Source organism: Enoplosus armatus, chromosome 5, assembly GCF_043641665.1.
Source record: "Enoplosus armatus isolate fEnoArm2 chromosome 5, fEnoArm2.hap1, whole genome shotgun sequence".
Lineage (NCBI taxonomy): Eukaryota > Metazoa > Chordata > Actinopteri > Centrarchiformes > Enoplosidae > Enoplosus > Enoplosus armatus.
The window spans coordinates 4,540,341-4,560,605 of NC_092184.1; the positions used below are offsets into that span (position 1 = coordinate 4,540,341).

A 20,265-nucleotide genomic window follows, 5' to 3' on the forward strand; every position below is an offset into this window, starting at 1 on the left:
ACCGACATTCTGAAAGCTTATAGTGTGCTCTTTAAAAAAACAACAAAAACTTTTCAGTGGACATTTCAGTGATTAAGCAAAACATGTATTATTAATTTTATTATCTACATTTTTGTGAAATGTCTAATATCTCTACTAGTAATTAGAGTATGAAATCACATATTTTCACAATATGAAAATAGGGATTAATAAATAGGGATGAAAACAGGAAATCTACTGAAATGGAAACGAAAACTAAACCGGAGCAGGAGAGAAATTCTTCTCAGGTACATCATATATTAAGAACTACTGTGCCACACTGACAGTTGCAGACAATGAAGACATATGGAAAGTGCTTGCAAACAAAATTAAAGGTACAAAATTACGTTAAAGGTAGGTACAGGAAACTCAAAATCATGAATTAGTAGGTTAATAGGTGTCACTTAGGTGTTAATATGCCTCTCAGCGCTTACAAATGTCACAAATGACTGTATATTGCTTGTGTTGCTTCTTTATGTAAATGTTATTATCTTTATTTCCTGCTTCAGACGCTGAGTTTGAGGCCTCTTTGGCTCCGTCCAGACAGGGAACCCTGCTCCACCTGGGCGTCTCCTTTGACGTATGATTGACAGTCATTAGTCTAATAAATGTTGACAGGACTTCTACAAGACTTCTGTGAAATATTGGACAGTGCAGGACTTTAACAAGTGGAACATGTACCATAAAACTTTATAATGAGTGACAAAGAAAAAGAGATTTGTGTTTGTTGCATCGGTAACTTGTCCTTCTCTATCTGCTGCAGCGTTTCACAGAATGCACTGCAGGGTCGTTGAGTGGATCTGTGTGTTGATATTTATTATTTATTTCCGTCAGTGTTCATTTGGTTTCTTGTTGGGTTGAACTTGAAGCTGCTCTATAGTGTTGTTAGTTGTGGTTGTTGGGGGCTCATCCCGGTCTAATACACAGTTTAAGACTGTGAGATTCCTCTGATACCTTTACACTGTGTGCCATGTGTGTTGCTAGCTGTAAAGTGCTTTGGGAACCGTGAAGGTTGAAACGCGCTATATAAGTGAGATCATTTGCCATTTATCATTTACAACATGTTTTGGCTTTGTTGTTTCTGCGGATGTCATTGATTTCTATTTGACCTGGGAAAAGAAATGGAGATTTTTAAACTTGAAATGCTTTGCACAGTGCAGACCATGTATTATTACTACGTATAGATATTATTCTTAGGTTTGCAAGAAGGAGTAAAAGTGAAACATTTTCCTTTTATCTTTCACTTAAGTCCAAATTGAGCTTTGAGCAGTTGCACCACGAAAAAGCAAAGTTAGATGTTTTGCAATGCCTGAATTAGTTATACGATATCCGTTAAGGTGTCAGGTGTTAATGTATCAGGATGCCCATGTTACTACCCAACAACATATTACTGAAATAGCATAACATAAACAAAGCTAACAAGTCAGCATGTAAATATACCATTATTGTAGTAACAAACATGTTGCAGGATCCTAATAAACATGATCAACATAACTTATTCAATCATTTATATCAGTCAAGTCAAAACATATTTAATATTTTATACAAATGTGATAGCACACATCACACAGACCATGAAACCACTTCAGGAACTCGAGATGAATGAGTTATACAGTCATAGACAAAACAAAAACTAACACCTAAACACCCAAAAAGCAACACAAGTTTGCATTAGTCCACAAAGAAAAACAACTGAACAACATAAAGGTATCGAATGGTTGGCACTGTTAAAATACCAGTGTATTTTTTCATCATACAAAACAAAACAAAACCAGTGCAGGTTAATGGATGAAGGGTTTTACACATCAATTAATAAATGTACAAATCTTCACAAAAACGAGGCAGAGTTTCACCAAAACAATGAAGGAAACAAACAACATAAGACAGAATTTGATTTTTGATGTGAATTAATCAACATGTTATTTCTCTTTTTTTGACAAACATGCAAAGTTCTGGGTCTTTTTTCTAGAGCCATAACACAATATTTTGTATTTTAAGAGTTACTTTCAAAATAAATTACTTCGAGTTTTGACTCACTTAAAAGTAACATTTTACTCTGAGCAGCTTTTCACACACCAGCCCAGGATACCACTCAGAATCCAGTAAGTGTCTTTAATGATTTCTTAACAATTCTCATGAACTACTGCACTTTTTGATTGGATTTGAATGTCATGATTGTTCATCATTGTGTGTATTTTGATGCAGGTTCCAGATGAAAAATGTCTTTACATTTTATATCACAGCTCAGCCATTGTGTGGTGGTATGAGCTCGCTTAGTATTTGTTATTTTGAATGCCAGTCTTGGGAGACCTGCAAAGTAATTTTTATTTGTATTGATTTGCTAATAATTGGGCATGTGAGTTTCTTAGTAAACAGGACAATATTAGGCAACTGTGCTGAAAAAAATGTAATGTGGAAAACAAAGCTGGAAAATCTTTGCATCAGCAAACTTCAGCATGTGTTAAGACAAATGACAATTGTAACGTCAGTAAAAAGCTACACGACTGCTGAGTGTGATAGAAGTAGACAAAATAGTCTTTGAGGTCCACTTACTAGCCTTTTCCAGTGCTTTTTGACTGCATCTTATGGTTTTCATCACTAAATAGAGTATTTGAATCATCTCCGTGACAAATGACCAAACTCCTTCCACCGATGAAGACTGTGAGATGAAAAAGTAAGTGGACCTTGAGCTAAGATTATTTGGTCAAACTACAGGAATGTTACAAAAGCCCTATAAGAACAGCAGCTGCACTCCACAGGAATGCTGGGTAATGCAGTCTCAACTGAAACAGAGAAACAAATAAGGCATGAAATGATAATAATAACCTGCAATGTTAAACAAAAGAGGTGTAAACATAAACCATGAATTAAGTATTAAAAAAAAACCCATACTAAAGTATAGGCCATCAATAGCAAACCTATGGGCTGGGACCCAAAGCACATTACAGGTTTCCAGTGTGTCACACATAAAAAAGTTTTAAATAAACTCAGGTCATTTAATGCTACTTCAGTTACAGTATTTGGATTTAAGGCCAGATAGATAAATGGAATCTTGGTGAATGTTATTCAAAGGATAAACACATAAAACCACAGCAGGTACTGGTCAATAAAAAAAGAACAGAAAACACAAAACCTTAACTGTTTCTGACCTCGTTTTCTGCGAGAAAATTACAGCCAATACTGTATCTGAGAAAGACTGTAAACTCAACAACTTGTTGCCTTCCTCAGTATTTCAAGATGCACAACGAGATTAAATGTCTATAGCTTCACTAAAGCTCCTGTGATGCTCTAATGCTCAGTACACACACACAATACTAAATAGTTGGATGGATGAAACCTTTGATATTTTTAGATCCTTATCCCTGGTGAGACAAAACATCTAGCCTGAGACTGGTGCCACAGGGACGGTCATGTAGTTACCTAAATCAAACATGTTTACCCTCTGAGTTATAGCTCTTTGTGTCAGACTCAGATCAACTTAACGTCTAACATGTTAACATGCATATTAACTCTTGGAGGTTAACCAGGGTTTCTGCAGTGTGAAAAAGGTATTACATTTAATTCTATGTGGTATTTGGCGAACAATCATATCGATCAAAGAAAGATAGTTCCTACTATCCTAATTATAATTCCTACTAATATAATGAATCAATTAACGTGACCTGGACACAGATAAAGGACATGAGCTTCACAGCTACTGTAGTCCACCAGTCTCACTTGTAGTTTATAGATATATAATGACAGCCAGCGGAAAAGTTACTGTTAAAGTTTACTAATGTCACAAGAACATTACTCTTTTTCTAGGTAGCAAAGTCCATTAAAATGTTCAAACATTCAGGCAGTGAACACCTGCTGCCACCTGGGGTCACTGCAACAGTAACTAACAGCTGAAAGGCTGAGGTGTCCTCAGTTGCATCTGAATCAGCCAAATAAAGTTAACATGACAGCAGTGCTGACTGTACACTGTATTTCTGTAAAAGCAGGTCTAACTGGTGAATCCTGAACAGAACTGGGGAGACCGACCTATTGGATTGACATTTTGGGGTTTTTAGAGGTAGTCATCCTCACTGGACTGCTCATCCTCGTCGTAGTTGTAGTGGTAATAGTTGCTGGGGCCTTCGCCGGGGTCGTCGCTGCTGGCAGCCGAACTTTCCTCAGTAAGCTTAGACCCTTCTGAGCTAACGGAAGGACTGCGGCTCATCCTCCACAGCTGGTGGGCAAAGGTCCGCCCCCAGCTGCAGTGCTGTCCAATAGGGCGCAAGAGCCGGATGAGCTCAGCGGCCTCCTGCCAGTAAGAAGTTCACTTGCTGTGGCCTCGCCCGGAGCGCTGCTTGTTCATGGTGGTCAGCATCTGACTGATGTAAGAGGTCAGCAGGTCGTCCATCTTGTAGCCCTGCAGGTGTCACAGAAACGTGTCCACACATTGAAAAGACACAGCTGACGGCTTTAGTTTAATGTTCGTAAAATGTTTTTTTTAGCTCGTTTCTTGATAGTTGCATGATTTATGTCAACAACAGGAATGTTTCAGATTTGTGCTGCAACTAATGTTCATTTTAATGACAATTAATCTGCAGATTATTTTATAGATAAAAGTTCAGTTTAAAAATGTTAGAAAAGCATGTGTGTGTTGCTGTCACCTACCAGCGAGGTCTCACACAGCAGTTTGCTTCCTCTGACCAGGTTGCCGATGGTGATGTGGAAGTAGGTGTTCCCACTACTCCAGTTGGAGATCTTGGTGAAGGGGTGGGTGGTCAGGATGTCCTGCATGAATACACAGAAGTGTATAAGTCTTCATTACCTTCAGGGCCTCTGACTGACTGCAATGCCTACTTAATGGTTAATGGTTGGAGCATCAAAGGGAAAAGAAACATAGCACAGTTAACGTAAAGATTTTGATTCCACCCCAACCGCCAGCAGGTGAATGTGTTTACATGAATGTGCACGTTAATCAGCAAGTCCAAACTGAGCATTAAAATGAATCCTTTAACAAGTGGAGCAATAATGATTTCTATACAAACACAAACCTTCGTCTTCGGGTCAATGAGACTGACTCCGTGCTTGTTGATGGCGATCAGCAGGATCTCTGGGAAGTTGGGCTCGGTGGTTTGCTAAAGACAAAAGACAGATTTATGTTGTTATGACGTCGAAATACCCATTGATCATCAATCATATCTTATATATCTAAATCATAATCTCATTTTTTACATGTGAAGCTGTAACGTGAGTGGTGCTGCTGAAACGTCCAGTTAGTTCAATCGACCTGTTCGGCTGTTACGGTGCTCAGAAATGGCTGAGCAGGACAGCTGCTGGCTGATATTTACTCGACAAGAATAGTTTTCAAGTGGGCTTTATGAGGAGGATACAGAAGGAAAGCAGCATTTATTAATTGATTTTATTTCCCTCGAAATCTGCCTACAGTGAAACCAGCAAGCTCATAGCGACACAATATAGATACCATTAATATGTTCACCGCAGGATATTTGTGATTTTAACAGCTCTGTGTGGAGATTCTACTTCATTGAGCACGTCAGAGAAAAACCAGGATGTTGAGGGAAACAGGAACACAACTAGACAACAACAAAGTGAGCCCCAGTAAGAGCTATAGACAGGAAGTGACAGACTCAGGTGTGTTTACCTTGACCTCAAAGAAGGCAGAACCAAAGGTCGCCCATTTGTAGATGATCTTGAGGAACATCAGTTTGGCCTCTTCCCTCGATTTTCCGGCCTGCTTGTTGAAGTATGCAACCACCGACTGTAATCAAAACACACACACACACACACACACACACACACACACACACAGTATATTAATTATTAAACTCAGTTTAATCCTTAATTACTTAATGTCAAATGTAGACTTGGGCTTTAGTATGTTACAGGTAAAAATGATTTTTCTAGCGTTAACATCTAGTTTATGATATATAATATATTTATAATATTTTTTTCTTTCGATGATCTAAACGTTGACAAATGACTTCACCTTTTAGTTGCCAGACTGTCCATTAGACTGATACTTGTCCCCCCAATACGAGTAATTTATCAAAACGCCTGTGCAACAAACAAACTCCAATCCACTGCCACAGGTGTTTGTACTCATTCAAAGATTGTTTCTGCAGTAGAAGAAGCATCACTCTGTCACACCACTGTACAGTTGTATGTTTTTGTAGTTCCAACAGAGTGATACGTCTTTTCTAGTAAACCAGTTGTCAATTAGTTGATGACTAATTATAATATATAAAATTTATTTGACAGCGAGGTAAAGGAAAAAAGTTAATTAAAAAGTGAATATTCAATATCAATATTACGACAGAAAGGCAGTTTTGTCAGTGGAGTTTTACAGGTTTACCCTTTTCCAGTCATCCGGTGACATCTGACGAATGAGATCCTGGGGAACCAGCTCCCGAAGCATCTTGGGAATTGTAGGAAAGTGGGATTTGTCATCCTCAAACTTGACACGGTAGATGAGCGCTGCAAGCTGGAAAACCTCTTCTCGTGAACACTTGTGGTAGCCACGCAAGTATTTAGGCAGCTCCTAATTAAAAAGGTGAGAACGAGGGGGTAGAAGTTTAGGAGTCGATAATCGTGTTTAATTTAAAATAAAAAAAACCTTGGATGAGTGTGTGTCAAGTAAAACAAAGATTAACTGAATGTAGGAGAGTGTTCTCACTATGAATCCCATAATACCGACCTGGTAGTAGTGAAAGATGGAGTCTGCAAAGGAGTCCTTCCCTGGAACTGTGTTGGTCCACAACTTCTTCATGAAGAACACCTGATAGGTCAAAGAGGGAACGATTCCTGCAAGGTGGGAGGGAAGACAGTGACACTCTGTTTCATGCTCCATATTTACAGGGAACCATCATCTGATGGTTGGGGTACATGATTACTTCTTTAAGACACACCAGATGGCTGACTTGCTGTTGAAGTGTTTGCGTTATACTGACCGGTGTTTCAGTGAGTGGGAAAAACACTGTCATTAAAGATGTGTTGTTCCTGTTTTAACAGTTGACTGTTAGTTTGTTCAATGCAGCTTTAGTTTAGTAAGAGATAATACCTGACATGGGTAACCTTACACAACTGTAATGGAAGACACAAAGAAACACTGAACGCCACGCAGAGGACGTCCGGATTCCCACAATTATCAAACAGGTTTCAAAGTCAATTGATGTGCTTTTTTTCTACGTGTTTATACAAACTGAATGTGTACATCTCGATCTCAGAGCTCTTTAGTTAGCTGTCCTTACTTACAGTTTAATCCTGATGGATTCATTTAGAACAGTGAAGACCTGCAGTCAGCTGAGAAGAGCATTTCTCGTTCATATTTCACCCTTTGATTTTCACAAATTGTCCAAACTTCAACTTTCTGTTCACATGCCAGATTTGTTTCAATGCAGTAAAAACAAAACTGACCCCAGATACTGATACGAAACTCAACCCGACAATATTTTCACTTCCACAGAGGTAAAACAGATGCAGGTACCAACCGTCTTTTGCTGGTCGAGATTTCTTGATCCAGTCTGTCAAATGTCTGACAAAGTCAAAGAAGAAATCTCCCTCAGGCACGCTGATCACCTGCAGAATACACACACATACTTATCAGCTTGGTGAAAGCTAATCAAGAAAGCAATAACAGTAAATCGAACAGTTCACTTTGTACAAAATGTGTATTTCATTATTTCTACCTTGACAAAAACCTATTGGACCTCATGATAATGTTATATATATCTTACAGAAATGAAATCTGAAATCTTCCTGTTTCCTAACTAGACATAGCAGCTTCACTGGTCAAGAATATGCTTTATAAAAGGAGATTATATATATATATATATATATATATATATATATCATTATAAAATTATTGGAGAGATAGTGAAACAACTTATAATGCCATTTTTCTAGAGGAATAAAACAAATAAAGTTTGGCGAGTGGATTGAGAAGATGATACTGGTTTAAAGGAAGGTAAATCCCACCTAACACCTCCTCCTCCTGTCATTCCCATGTCCTGACCTGCTTTAAAAACGGTGACCGAATTTGAACACTTTGTTTTGCTTCTGAACTTCGGAGAAACAATTGTTGCCCTCTGACCTTGTCTGAGATCTTGACAAAGAGGCTGAAGCCTTCAGGAGATTTGAGCAACAGTCTGGTTGAGATGTTTTGGCAGAAATCCTTCGCTTTGGTGCTGGACTCCACTTCAAACGCCTGCAGGTTTGAGACAAACAATCTCAACCTTCAAACGAGACTTCCCTGTTGACAAATCTATATGCTGATATGTGTGTGTCATACCTCGTCTGTATCGTCAGGGAAGTAGACTTTGTGGAAGATCTGGGTTGTCTTATGTTGGATGGCCTCCACTTCCACCAAATGAGGGGGGTACTTCCTGGATCCGTTACTGTTACCATGACAACAATGACAAAAAGACAGCAAAGGCTAAAGAGCATTTCTAATGCATCGCCAAAACCTTTTTCCCCCACTTCCTTTCAGTAATAAATGTAATAAAATATTTAAGATTCCCTCCAGACACGTTTTAAGATGTATAAAAATACTCTGCTTTGAATATTCATTTGCAAAAGTTCAATGAGCTACTTACAAATTCTTAAAAGCACATCTAGTCTTTCTCCCTTATTGAAAAAATCCAGACCCTTAACTGCTAGACGCAGGATGTCTTCTAATTCACGGAAAACTCTCCGAATATGTGCATTGTAGTATTCAAGTTTCCACGTCTCACACACGCACACACACACACACACACACACACACACACACACACACACACACACACACACACACACACACACACACACACACACACACACACAGGACCACGATTTGCTTCCAAATTTGGTGTGATGTCCTAGTTTATGCTTGTATGTACTTGTATGAGATTTAAGGTGAGTGCAGAGAAACTTTCCCCCTCCAGCAGGTGAATGTGAAAACAACCTCTTAGTGTTGAACTCTGCACAGGTGTAGTTCTGCACTGTGAAGCTCCAACATCCAAGTGAAGCAACAATAAGCAAAACACATTTTAGTGGAGGGGACACATTTGGAAAATCACTTTGACAATGACTTTTTACTCCTGTAATGTTTTTAGTTAGTTAGTTTAAAATACATCACTTTTGTCTTGGTTCTTTTTAAAACCAAATTTGGAAGCCATCCAGCCAGAAGTAACCATAAAACAACATCCAGTGTATATATAGTTAAAACACCTGTGTTTTATAACTATAAATGAAGTAGACAGGTGAGGCACATGTGTAGTAAATAACATTCAACAATAGTCAGTCAAAACTAATGAAAGTGTTAAGTTTTACCGTAGAGCTTTGTGTAGCCTCTGCATGCAGTCTCCAGACAGCGGGTGGTGTTTCTTGGACTGGAGGAAGCGCTGGATGTGTGGCAGCAGCACGTTACTGGGAGGAAACAGACCAGTACACAGCCACAGCAGCTCCCAGCCTTTCTCCTCACTGTACCTGCAGCAGCACAAGACTCATGTTCAGCTTCTGCTTCTAAACATCTGCTGGACTACTGCGGCCACAGTGATGATGGATTCATGTACGCTGAATACAACCAACACAATTCACACAACACCCCTTTCATAATTTGTATAGATTTTATAAAATATGTGAACATCTTTCCATAATATTTTGTGTATTCGTCTTTGCTGGTTCACTGTAAATACTGGCAAAGATTTACAATTCTTTGGGAACATTTGGAAAACTGGTTACCGTGGTAATATCTTTCCAATAAGTTAAAAGCCACATAGTTTTATACAAAGTTTATATTATACCTCAGTAGTAGGTTAATGAAAATCTGGTGTGACTTCATGGAAAAGTTTTGAGATGCAACTCTCAAAGAAAAGTGTGAACCTTGACTAAGCACCAAGATATTATCGCTCATACTGAAGCCCACGGATTATTGTGTCAGTTTACACACTTGACGTGGTTGTCAGTGAGCTGTTTGATGATCTGACAGTAGATCTCGTCTTTCAGAGGTTCGGCCTTCAGCGCTCCTTCAAAGATCTGGTCCGTCAACTCGTTGACTGAGCGCGTCCGTTTGGACGGGTAGTCGCCCATGTACTTCATCATAGGTGGGACAAATGTCAAGGAAGAAAACAACTTGATCAGCTTGAACACAAATGTAGCATGCACATGAATATCTGAATGTGTCTTTAATTAAATTCATATTCATCAACATTGAGAGTCCAAAATAGACAGATTTGTGATTATATATGTATGTAAGTAGACAATAATGGGGTTCAGGTTAAGATTTGTTTGTTTCTCTCGGGGGGGTTGCATGGTAAGCAGACGGAATCACCAGAGACTTTTAAGACTGATATATTGACAAAAGAAAAGGTTTGAGATATGGCTTCATTAACTTAACCAAAAGTATGTTACACGCACTGCACAATTCTTGAATCTCTGTGGTCATGAAAACATAAAAATGGGGCCAAGTTCATGTGTGTTGCCGTGGTAACCAACGCTGCAAGTCAAACCTGTCAAATTTGGTTTCAAGATTACAGATTAAAAAATGTGTATTAAAGCCCATAAAAATATATTCACTCAACTTGCTTCAACATGCTTGTGTTATTTGGCTTCTGTATTCTTTTCAGCTGCTTTTTATTTTGTAGTGCTGTGCTTAGTTTTTCTGGCTTTGACTTTACTTTTTTGGTTCTCTTTTCCTTTTTTCTGTTAAAGCTAAGATATATAGAAGGAACCTGAATAAGTTGAACTTGCTTTGTGAAACAGGCTGCAGAAAATGTTGAAATGGTTCAGATAGTCAGATAGCCGTTTAAAGGATATCTATGAAGGACATGCAGGCCTCCTGAGCCAGCTCCTCGTGGTTGACAACCTTCTTCAGCAGCGGCAGCTTGAGCGGCTCTCTGGTGCAGCTCCACATCTTGTCCTTCCCACGATTCTTAGTGACCATCACCCTGCTCAGGGTGTGTTTGGGAGGAGGCCTGGAAGAAGCAGGTCACATGAAAGCATGTCGATTAAAATTTTATTTGTAATCAAAAATGATGCCAGTGAGTGAAGAGTTCGGACCTTTGAGGATAACCTCTGAATTGAACTGAAGGAAGTTTCTAGATAGATTAACTCACTGAAGGCAGACCTGCAGTTCACTCATTTGTGTGATATTGCTAAAATCAATAAATCTGATGTTAACTGATGGTATGTCTGTGAATGATTTGACTAAGTGAAGAACACTAAAAGGCTGCAGACTGATCCCTGAGCTGCTCCATAACTGACATGACTTGAGGAAGATTTACACTCGCTTGTGTCCACACAGAGGAAAAGAATAAACTAGACACATTATTGTGCTTCTGTGTTTGTAAGCATGTGTACATACCTGTGTATATTGTATTTGTTTGTTTGTTTTTAATCCCACTGTGTGTGTGTGTGTGTGTGTGTGTGTGTGTGTGTGTGTGTACCTGAAGTAGTCGTAGGAGAACTCCTCCAGCGTGTAAGGTTTCATCCTGTCGTCGCTCTCCGGCATGACGAGCAGCGAAACACGAACAGACTCCTGCCGCTGGTCCGGTGTCATGGTTACCAGCGCCTGATTGGTTGGATTACGTCAGATTACGTTAGAGTACTTGCATGACTTTAGCTCACAGCAACAACTAAGTGTCTTCAAACAAAAGGAAGACCCAGATGTCGTCAGATTAAATCAGATCAGATTAAAGTGTTACAGCAACATGTTTCAATATTGATATGCTGACGTTTCAGAGGGCATAAAATTACTGTGGACAAACCAAGGACTCACAACACTTAAATCTTTGATGCCCACATTCGACTAAAGATAGACAGTAAATATACCTCCGGATGGAAAGGTCAGTCTAATTGGCTTTTGTTATTTGTTGTTACTGAATTCTGTCCTTATATGTTTTAAGAAGATAATGGAAAACAATTCCCACTAATAATAAGATATTTTTGGCTTTTTGCTGCTTGTTGGGAGATCAGAGGGACTACTGAACTTCTGGTTGAAGTGTGGCACATTTTACTTTCACTGAAAGTGCTTTTTGAATTAAAAACGCTGGAATGAAGTTTCAGCATCCTGCAGACTGAGCTGTGACACAGACGCTGCTGTCAGAACTGCCAATAACATGAAACAGCTTCCTCTCCATTAGAAATAAGGAGGAGAGGAGGAGGTCAGTCTCCTTCTGACAACAAAGAAACAGAAGTTCATGCCTGAGTGTTACATAAAAGCTCTTGGGTGTGTGTGTTTTTTTTGTTTGTTTTTTTAACTCTCACCACTATTTCTTGCTGAGGTCGGGTCATGGTGGGCAGGACATAGACACAGTCAGCTGGGAAATCGCCTCTCTGATTGGTTCGTTCATTGACGCCATGTGCCCAACCAGAGTTGAGGACCTGCTCGCCGGTGTCCTGGTCCAACAGAATCAGGTCTCCCTTCAGGAAGCTCAGGAACGTTGACTCCTCCCCAGCTGTGGAAGGAGGAGGCGTACTGAGGTGAGACGATTATTTCTACTTTAAACTTCTGACTTCTGTATGTTTAAGAATGTATAGTACAGAATATTATTGTTAACACATAAATAAAAATGGTGCCATCCCCGTTCAGGACTTACTGGGGTTGGGGTTGTCCTGCAGCGCGACCACAAACTTCGACCTCTTCCTCAGGCCTTCCAGGAAGGTCACCACCAGGTCGCGGATGTCCTCTGCGTTGTTGGAGGTGAAGGTGTAGTCGTCTCCTTTGATGGTTGCCAAAGTGAAACTCTGACTCTGCAACTTTCCTCCCCTGAAAGAACAACAAGTCCTCAAATGAAACAACATATTCACTGACTGTCACTCCAGAATGACAGTTATGAGCATTTTCTGATTCGATGTCCTAATCAACAGGACGACTTCATTTGCGAATGCCTTCCAAAACCGCAACAATAAAAGGTTCGGTTTAGGCACAAAGACGAACAGTTCAGGTTAGGGAATGATCATGGTTTGGGTTAAAATAACTACTAGGTTAAGCTTAAAGGGCCTTTGACATCATGGTTAAAAGAAACCAACGTTAACAGACTTTGTGGCTCCCCCTTTGTTTTAATTCACACAGCTGTAAAGGGCTTCGACACGAGAATGAAAACAAATGTCTGCTGAATGTTTGCTGAAATCACTAATGCTGTTGTTTTTCTTGGGAGAACACATCCGAAAGAAGGAGGAGAGATAAAGTCGAGGATGTGCTAAGAGAGGCAGGTTGTAAAGGAAAAGAAAAGTAAAATAATAAAAAAAAAATGCAGGAATGGAAACAACTAACAGAGGGACGGAAATGTAGAAGGAAGCAGGAAGTGGAAGAAGGTTTCAACTGTGACTATAGTGACTATAGCTCCCAGCATGCCTCACCTGCTGCTGGAAACTGCAGTGATTTCCGGGAAGGAGAGCTCTAACAGGACTTGCTCTTGCTCGTCTACAAAGTAAACTCCAGTCCAGTTGACGGCGACGATCAGGTCGTTTTTAGGCAGACTAGGTCCTGAGAGGCAGAGAAGAACAGAAGAAAGGTTCACTGTCACAGAACCAACAGAGAAAAACCTATGACAATATCTTCAGTAATTCTGTATTTTACAAGGTCCCGTAGTTTCCTGGAAAGGACTGTGTAATTTAATTGGCACTTTCACTTCAATCCAACATGTATGACAGTAGAAGCGTCCTTTACCAATGTAACCATCTTTAAATCAGTACACAGCAGCTCAGCTGAATATATAAAACTGTAAAATGTGTCATGCATAAAGGCAATACAAAAATATGAAGAATAAGGTTTCTGACAAATAAATGAATATTCACTTGGGTCTACGTTTTTGGTATAATGGTATAAAGATGTTTTTTGGAGGCTTAATGTTCTTAATGCTTTGTATAAATGTGTGAGGTTGGTTGACTTCAATATATTAACCCCCACCCCACCCTATCCAGTACTTGGAATGGATTTATGTGTGTGCAATTGCCTCTGCTGCGTCAGTTGTAAACTAAATACATGCGACAGTTATATAATAAATGTAAATGTATAAAATGTTATCAATTATAATCTCCAGAAGCGTTTTGGATGCCTGGATATCCAGTAGATCCTCAGTGCCTCTGATCACATGTTCAGGTGTACAAGAGGTCAGAGATGCTCACCTGAGAACTTGAAGGCTTCGTAGAAACGAGAGAAGAGCAGAGGCCACTTGTGGCGAGCGAAGTCCACCACTTCCTCTTTCACCTTCTGAGGGTCAAACCTCTTCTGTGTGTAGATGCCCTGTGCAGACCCAGAGAGAGACGTTTTATATTGTTTATATGCGAAAATAACTACGAGATGTCTTGGTGGCAGATGGTGTTACATGCAGTCAGTGTATTTGCAACATAGTTTTCTTTTTCCTAATTATTGCCCTCCAATATGAAAGCAAGCACAACATCCCCTGTAGATTTAAAGTCCATCAAAAACTGTTCACAGAATTGTAAAATACCATCAGGCTTAAGATTGATTCATTATTCAAGTTTAGATGGCAAGCTAAATTGATTGTATTACTATTCATATTGGATTTTACTTAGCTGTAACTGCCACCAGTTTGTGGATATTTCTTTAGTTCTTTATGATACTTTGCAGCTGTCAGACATTCTCTGCATCTCTGACTGAATTAAAACTAGGAGGTTGACATAAACGGCTTCTCCCACATCGTCTTTCAAAAGTCATTTTCAGTTAGCATACCACGCGAGGCTTCATTACATTAGCTTCTACCTTTCTTGCCTTTTCTTCTGACTTTAATCGAATGAAATTCAAGGTCAGAGCCAAACAAAAACAACAGAGGGTTAACTCTCACAGTTAGATGATTTGTCCCTTAGAGAAAGGTGTGCATAATGCAAAGTCCAATCTTATACTATAATAATGTACTTGAGACCACTTATAGAGACATTTTGAAGCAATCCAGAAGCCTGGCTAAAACCTGCATGTTCCCTTCTAGATAAATTCACTGGGAGGGCGTTGACACACTTTGTCCCAGTGACGAGCACCTTTTTGTGTGCAGCCATGATGAAATGAGCCCATTTCTCCACCGTCCTGGAGGTGCTGATCTCTCTGTCGGGGATGTAGGAGGGGATGAGGCTCAACAGGCGCTCCAGAAGGATCTCTGAACCGTAGTCGATGTAATACTGCTGAGAGGCCAGTTCTGCCAGGTCATCCTGGGGACACCGAGAGACACAGGTACGTTTGTTTCGACTCATGTTCTTAGAATGATGGTGCAATAAAACAAAAGCAAATGTAGTAGCAAGCGAAATGTAGGTAAAGAGATGCAGACAACTTTTTAAGATCTGAGACGACGAGAATTTCTGAAAAACATAAATATGAACTTTGTATTGTTTTGTCTTTCTTGATCAGTCCTTTGCAATCTCTTTCCTTGCATGTTTTTTCCTACTTGTCATTATTATTATTAGTATGGATTATACCTAAACACGTGTTACACTGTGGTATTACTATTGATGAAGGTGTACTGTACTCCAGCTTTATATGTGCAGACATGACAGTAGTATCAATCTTCTCATCTATTATCAATACATAAAAATCAATACTTTTTTCTGAAAAAGGAACAAAACTATAATTTCAGTGGTGGTTTCAATTTCAATTTTACACTGTACGTACAAAGATTTGCAACAAAAGATTTATCTAACAAGTTGTAACAATAATTTTCCAAAATCAATCATTTTCTTTAAAATAAAAAAAAAATAAAAAAACGTAGTCACCCTGTCGCAGCGGTATTCTCCAAACTTGACGCCCCTGACGGTTTGTTGGTAGATGAGGTTGGTGGCGACCTGGTCGTCGGCAGGGCTGTGCCAGGGCGTAAAGATCTCCTTCCTAAAGAACAGCCTCCAGGGGGCGTTCCTCTCCTGGGCTCCCTGCTCCTTTGCGTACTGCTCGCACTGTGACACGGCGTCCATCACATGGTCATTCCCGCTGCCTAAAGAGGAGACCTGCAGGAGGAGAGGATACATGTACTGCTACTACAGACAAACTCTGCACTTTTTAAACAAAACATAAGAAGGACAAAAAAAAAGAGGACATTTTGTCTTGAATGTGAAAACAAACTAATTCTGCACAGAGAAGATTGAACATCCAAGTCAAGTAACAATAAAAACAGAGCACACATTTTGACTGGAGGGGGGCTTTAAGGGTTCGGGGCTCGGCAGTGCCAATGATGTGTGCACACCTTGTCAAACAGCGCGATGTAGAGTGAGAACCCGAAGCGGTCCCGCAGGTTGATTTTGTCAGACAGGGCGCTGCAGAGCTCTTTGGCGGTTGTGGCCGAGTCGGTCAGCAGCGTTTTGGTCGTGCCGTCCATGAACGTCACCGGCAGCATGATGGGCTTCTTCGACTTGGTGGCCTGGAAACAGATTTCAGAGCTTCAGTAGAGTTGATTTCCAACTGAAAGGCCTGCTGCTTTAAGCTATAGAAATATTTTTAAAGTGTCTCATCGTTTTCAAATCACTTCACTGTCTTGCTCCACATCAGTGACCTCCTGACAGTTTGTTACTGGCAGATCACTGCGTTGTGCTCACACTCACTGGTCCTCAGTCCAGGTCATCTTTTTTTTTAATCATATTTGACCTCTCCCACAGTTTTGTAATTTATTTCCTGTTAATTCTATTCATTTGAAATCACTTCTATTTGTCTGCTATGTTTCTGATGTTCTGTTTCTTGCATCTGTCTTTTTATGTGTATTTTTCATCTTTTGTGAAGCACATTGTATTGCAGATTTTTATATGAAACATGCACTGAATATCTGGATATTGGAGTTTTCCAATGACTCCTAAACACAACATGAATGTCTTTGTTAGAAGAGATTCAATTGTCTGTAAATATACTAAAGCAAGGGTTGTTAAAAACCATAAGGGGATATTGCTACTGTAATCAGCCAAAATGTTTGTGTGTGTGAATGTGTGTGAGAGTGTGTGTGTGTGCGTGTGTGTGTGTGCGTGTGTGCGTGTGAGACAGGCATTTCAAGTTTATCACCACTGATTATATACAGGATCAAAATCAATGCAATATTGATCGGTGTGGATATCTAAGAACACAGTGAGGATTTAAAACACTGGAGCATTCAGGGAAAAAAAGATATACAGAAACCATTTAAAATTTCCTATGATTATTTTTCTTAAATCAATCAGATCTGTGTGTGTTTGCACCTGCAGCTCCAGCCAGGACGGAGGTTGTGTTCTCGTCCCGTTGACAAATGTTCGTCTTAGTCTCTCTTCACAGTACGGAGCGTAACCCGGCGGGCCGTTGCTGATGAAGTTCCTCAGGTACTTCAGGTACACAAGAAAATAACACATGTGTAAGTTCCTCATATACACATAACCTGAGTGACAGATAATTAATACATACTGTAGGATCAGGTTGTACACAAATTTAAACATCTAGCTTTCTCACAGAAACACTTCTGCTTCCTGCTGTAGATGTAGAGGATCAATTCAGGAAACAAACAAACCAACACAACTCAAGTTTGTGTGAGGATGTGTGTCATTATCTTAAATGGTGAGCATGTAATTTCAGACTTCTTCCTTTTGTGTATTTAAACATCAGTTTGGATCCTTACCTTGACAAACTTGTCTGAAGGGGCGAAGCAGCCGACACACAGAGAGATGAGGATCCAGCCGCGAGCGTGAGAGCTCTTCGACGGGTTCTGAGTCAGCTGCTTGCAGATCTGACAGTAAATCTCATCCCTAACACACACACACACACACACAGGTTAGATTATTTCATATACTTTGAGTTATAATTATTTTTATTGTTTTACAATAACAGCAAAGGTCAGATTTTCTTTGTTTCATAAATTGATGTATTGATGCATATAATGAATTAATGTCATTGATTCTGATGTAAGTTTAGGTGTGTGTGTGTGTGTGTGTGTGTGTGTGTGTGTGTACCTCAGTGCTGGTCTCAGGATCCCGTTGCCGATGATGAAGTGAAGTTTCTCCAGGTTGGACGTTGGCCGATCCTCCAGCATGCTGTTGCCGTGGAGACTGTACTCGCCATCGTTAAGGCGCTTGGTGACCTGAAACGCATCACACTGTAACTTTTCTAGTTCTGCAACGTGCCAGCTGGAGATGAATCAGAGAGGTAGTCAGCTTTTATAATCCTCCTTTCTCCGTCTCTCACCTCCTCAGTGATCTTGGACTTCTTCTTCAGGGTTAGGGACACCAGTTTGTGTCGGACGCTGTTCTTCTTCTGGCTGTCAGAGTGAGGCGTCTGGAGGCAGAACGACACAGGAAACAGCTCGTAGGCTAATCAGAGATGCTCCTGCTACATGATGCATAACAACTGGAACTCTCAGACTGAGGTCCAGGACCCAGCAGAGGTACAGTAGTCCACTAGTCCAATAGTTCACATGTTCCACGAAGTCCTGAGGATCACCTGAAAAACTGCTCACATTTGACTTGATTTAACATTTAACATAAAGGGAATAGGCATTCTGAAGATATTACAAGCAACTAGACAAGATGATTAGAATTTAAAGATCTGTCATATCCATGTTCAGATCAGCCAGCAGTCTTCTTTTTCACTGCTTTTGCTGGCACTTTGCTACGTTTCTCTGTGCATTACAGCTACTTACTGTCGATCTTTGGAGTGTAAAACGTTTTCAAGTTTGATGAATTTAAAAATGGATTTAAATTCCCAATCTCCAAAATCATTATTATGCTGCTCAAATTCAGTACACCTCTCCACTTCCTTACCTCCCCCTCCCCCTGCAGCGCCTGCAGTTCTCTCTTGTAGGTCTTCTTTCCCAGCGTTTCATAGATTTTGGTCATGACGGGGATCTTCTCGCTTCCGTCGCTGATGGCCGTGTGGTACTTGGGCTCCGGCAGATCTCCCATGAACCTCAGCACTGTGATCCACACCGCCAGAGCCGCCTGGGCCGGGACATGGAAGAAATATCTATTCATCAAGTTTATCAGGAGAGGTGCTGCATCTGACTAGCCTGGCTGACGAAGCTGTGTGCTACCTGTTTGCTCTGTCACAACAAGCACAGATTAAGCAGCTTCACCGGATGTGTGAGACGTTGACAGAAGATTGCAGTGCAGAGGAGGACATAACTCAAACTCACATATTTAATTATCAACAACCAGAACATTTTCAAAGCTGACTTTCCACCCAGACATGAGCTTTTCTCAGAGAAACAGTCTCGAGTCAGACTGTTGTGGTCAGAGGTCAAAGGTGACCTACCAGCTGGTCTCCCTCGTCGTCGTGGAACAGCAGAGGCTGTTTGAGAGGCCGTCGGACGTAGGTGTGTGTGGTGGTGCCCTGGAAGTAGGTGGCGGCAAACTTGGCAAACTTGTACTCCGATAAATCCTCCTCCTCATCATCCTCAGGCAGAGGAAGAGCCTCATCTAGATCCTCCTCCTCCAGCTCCTGATGGGTCCGCTCCAGGTCCTGCAGGGGAGACAGGGCTTCAGTCACTGCTGTCAGGTGAAAATCTCCAGACTGAAACTGGTGTTTTTTAATGTTTTTAAATGGGACTCTTCTGTAAGTGATGAGACAATTCTCTGACCTCTTTGGGCTCAAGAATCCCTCACAAAACGTTCTCGAACAATGTCAAAATAGCGCACTGTCGTGTCATGTTAATGCAATAAGGTTATTCAATCCTTTTCATACTCTCTCAAACTGTTTACAAGTCATACTTTCATTCATTCAGCTTTCTAATAACTGACATCTCTTTTCCTTCCTCCTCCTCCTCATCAGTAAAAATGAGTGAAAAAGAAAACAAACAATGCCTTGTCATCAAGCTGAAGACAGAACGTTTGCAACCAAAAGCGTGAATATGTAGAAACAATATGGAGTCCTTGGGTTGCACATTGTAATTATCCAAGAAAAAGACAGCACACTGTTCCTCCGAAAATAAGGAAAAATGACAGAATGACATTTTCATACTAAATCATTTTTGCCTGTGGTTCTCTTTGAAACACTTGTTAAACTGCATCTGTAGTGTCTGCAACTGATTTCTCTAGTGTTTCAAGGCAAGGTAAGTGTTTCTATGACTGGGAGCTGACAAATGTACAATACTGAAATACTACACTGGTTACTGTATAAATAAGGAACTCTTTTTTTGCATCAGTACAGCTCTGTCCAGACAGCATTAGTGCCACCTGTAGGGTTGGAGATGTCTGGTGTAATCAGTGATTTTCTAAAAGCTCCACTTTAGGCTTTTTGTTATACTACAAAAAACTGTGTGGGTTTAGAGTTTTTGTGGCTGTAATATCCAAGAGAAAATAGTAAATTTTAACTCATACAGAGAGAAG

The 20,265-nt window shown here is 40.3% G+C and overlaps 1 protein-coding gene across 2 annotated transcripts in view; it reads right to left on the reverse strand.

Annotated features, from left to right (window-relative positions):
• Window positions 1-4,318: 4,318 nt before the first annotated feature.
• myo7aa (myosin VIIAa) overlaps window positions 4,319-20,265 on the reverse strand; it is a 40,992-nt gene continuing 25,045 nt past the window's right edge. For both annotated transcript variants that reach the window (XM_070905220.1, XM_070905219.1), the window contains 26 exons: window positions 19,193-19,399; window positions 18,703-18,879; window positions 18,128-18,217; window positions 17,896-18,023; window positions 17,565-17,691; window positions 17,155-17,274; window positions 16,179-16,352; window positions 15,715-15,942; window positions 14,989-15,156; window positions 14,119-14,236; window positions 13,351-13,477; window positions 12,588-12,757; window positions 12,256-12,446; window positions 11,436-11,560; window positions 10,807-10,964; window positions 9,941-10,094; window positions 9,322-9,477; window positions 8,300-8,405; window positions 8,102-8,215; window positions 7,500-7,587; window positions 6,707-6,813; window positions 6,365-6,550; window positions 5,654-5,770; window positions 5,043-5,126; window positions 4,660-4,779; window positions 4,319-4,411 (listed from right to left, as the gene is read on the reverse strand). In XM_070905220.1, the coding sequence (XP_070761321.1) occupies window positions 4,319-4,411; window positions 4,660-4,779; window positions 5,043-5,126; window positions 5,654-5,770; window positions 6,365-6,550; window positions 6,707-6,813; window positions 7,500-7,587; window positions 8,102-8,215; window positions 8,300-8,405; window positions 9,322-9,477; window positions 9,941-10,094; window positions 10,807-10,964; window positions 11,436-11,560; window positions 12,256-12,446; window positions 12,588-12,757; window positions 13,351-13,477; window positions 14,119-14,236; window positions 14,989-15,156; window positions 15,715-15,942; window positions 16,179-16,352; window positions 17,155-17,274; window positions 17,565-17,691; window positions 17,896-18,023; window positions 18,128-18,217; window positions 18,703-18,879; window positions 19,193-19,399 (3,633 nt within the window). The remainder of the gene's footprint in view (window positions 4,412-4,659; window positions 4,780-5,042; window positions 5,127-5,653; window positions 5,771-6,364; window positions 6,551-6,706; window positions 6,814-7,499; window positions 7,588-8,101; window positions 8,216-8,299; window positions 8,406-9,321; window positions 9,478-9,940; window positions 10,095-10,806; window positions 10,965-11,435; window positions 11,561-12,255; window positions 12,447-12,587; window positions 12,758-13,350; window positions 13,478-14,118; window positions 14,237-14,988; window positions 15,157-15,714; window positions 15,943-16,178; window positions 16,353-17,154; window positions 17,275-17,564; window positions 17,692-17,895; window positions 18,024-18,127; window positions 18,218-18,702; window positions 18,880-19,192; window positions 19,400-20,265) is intronic.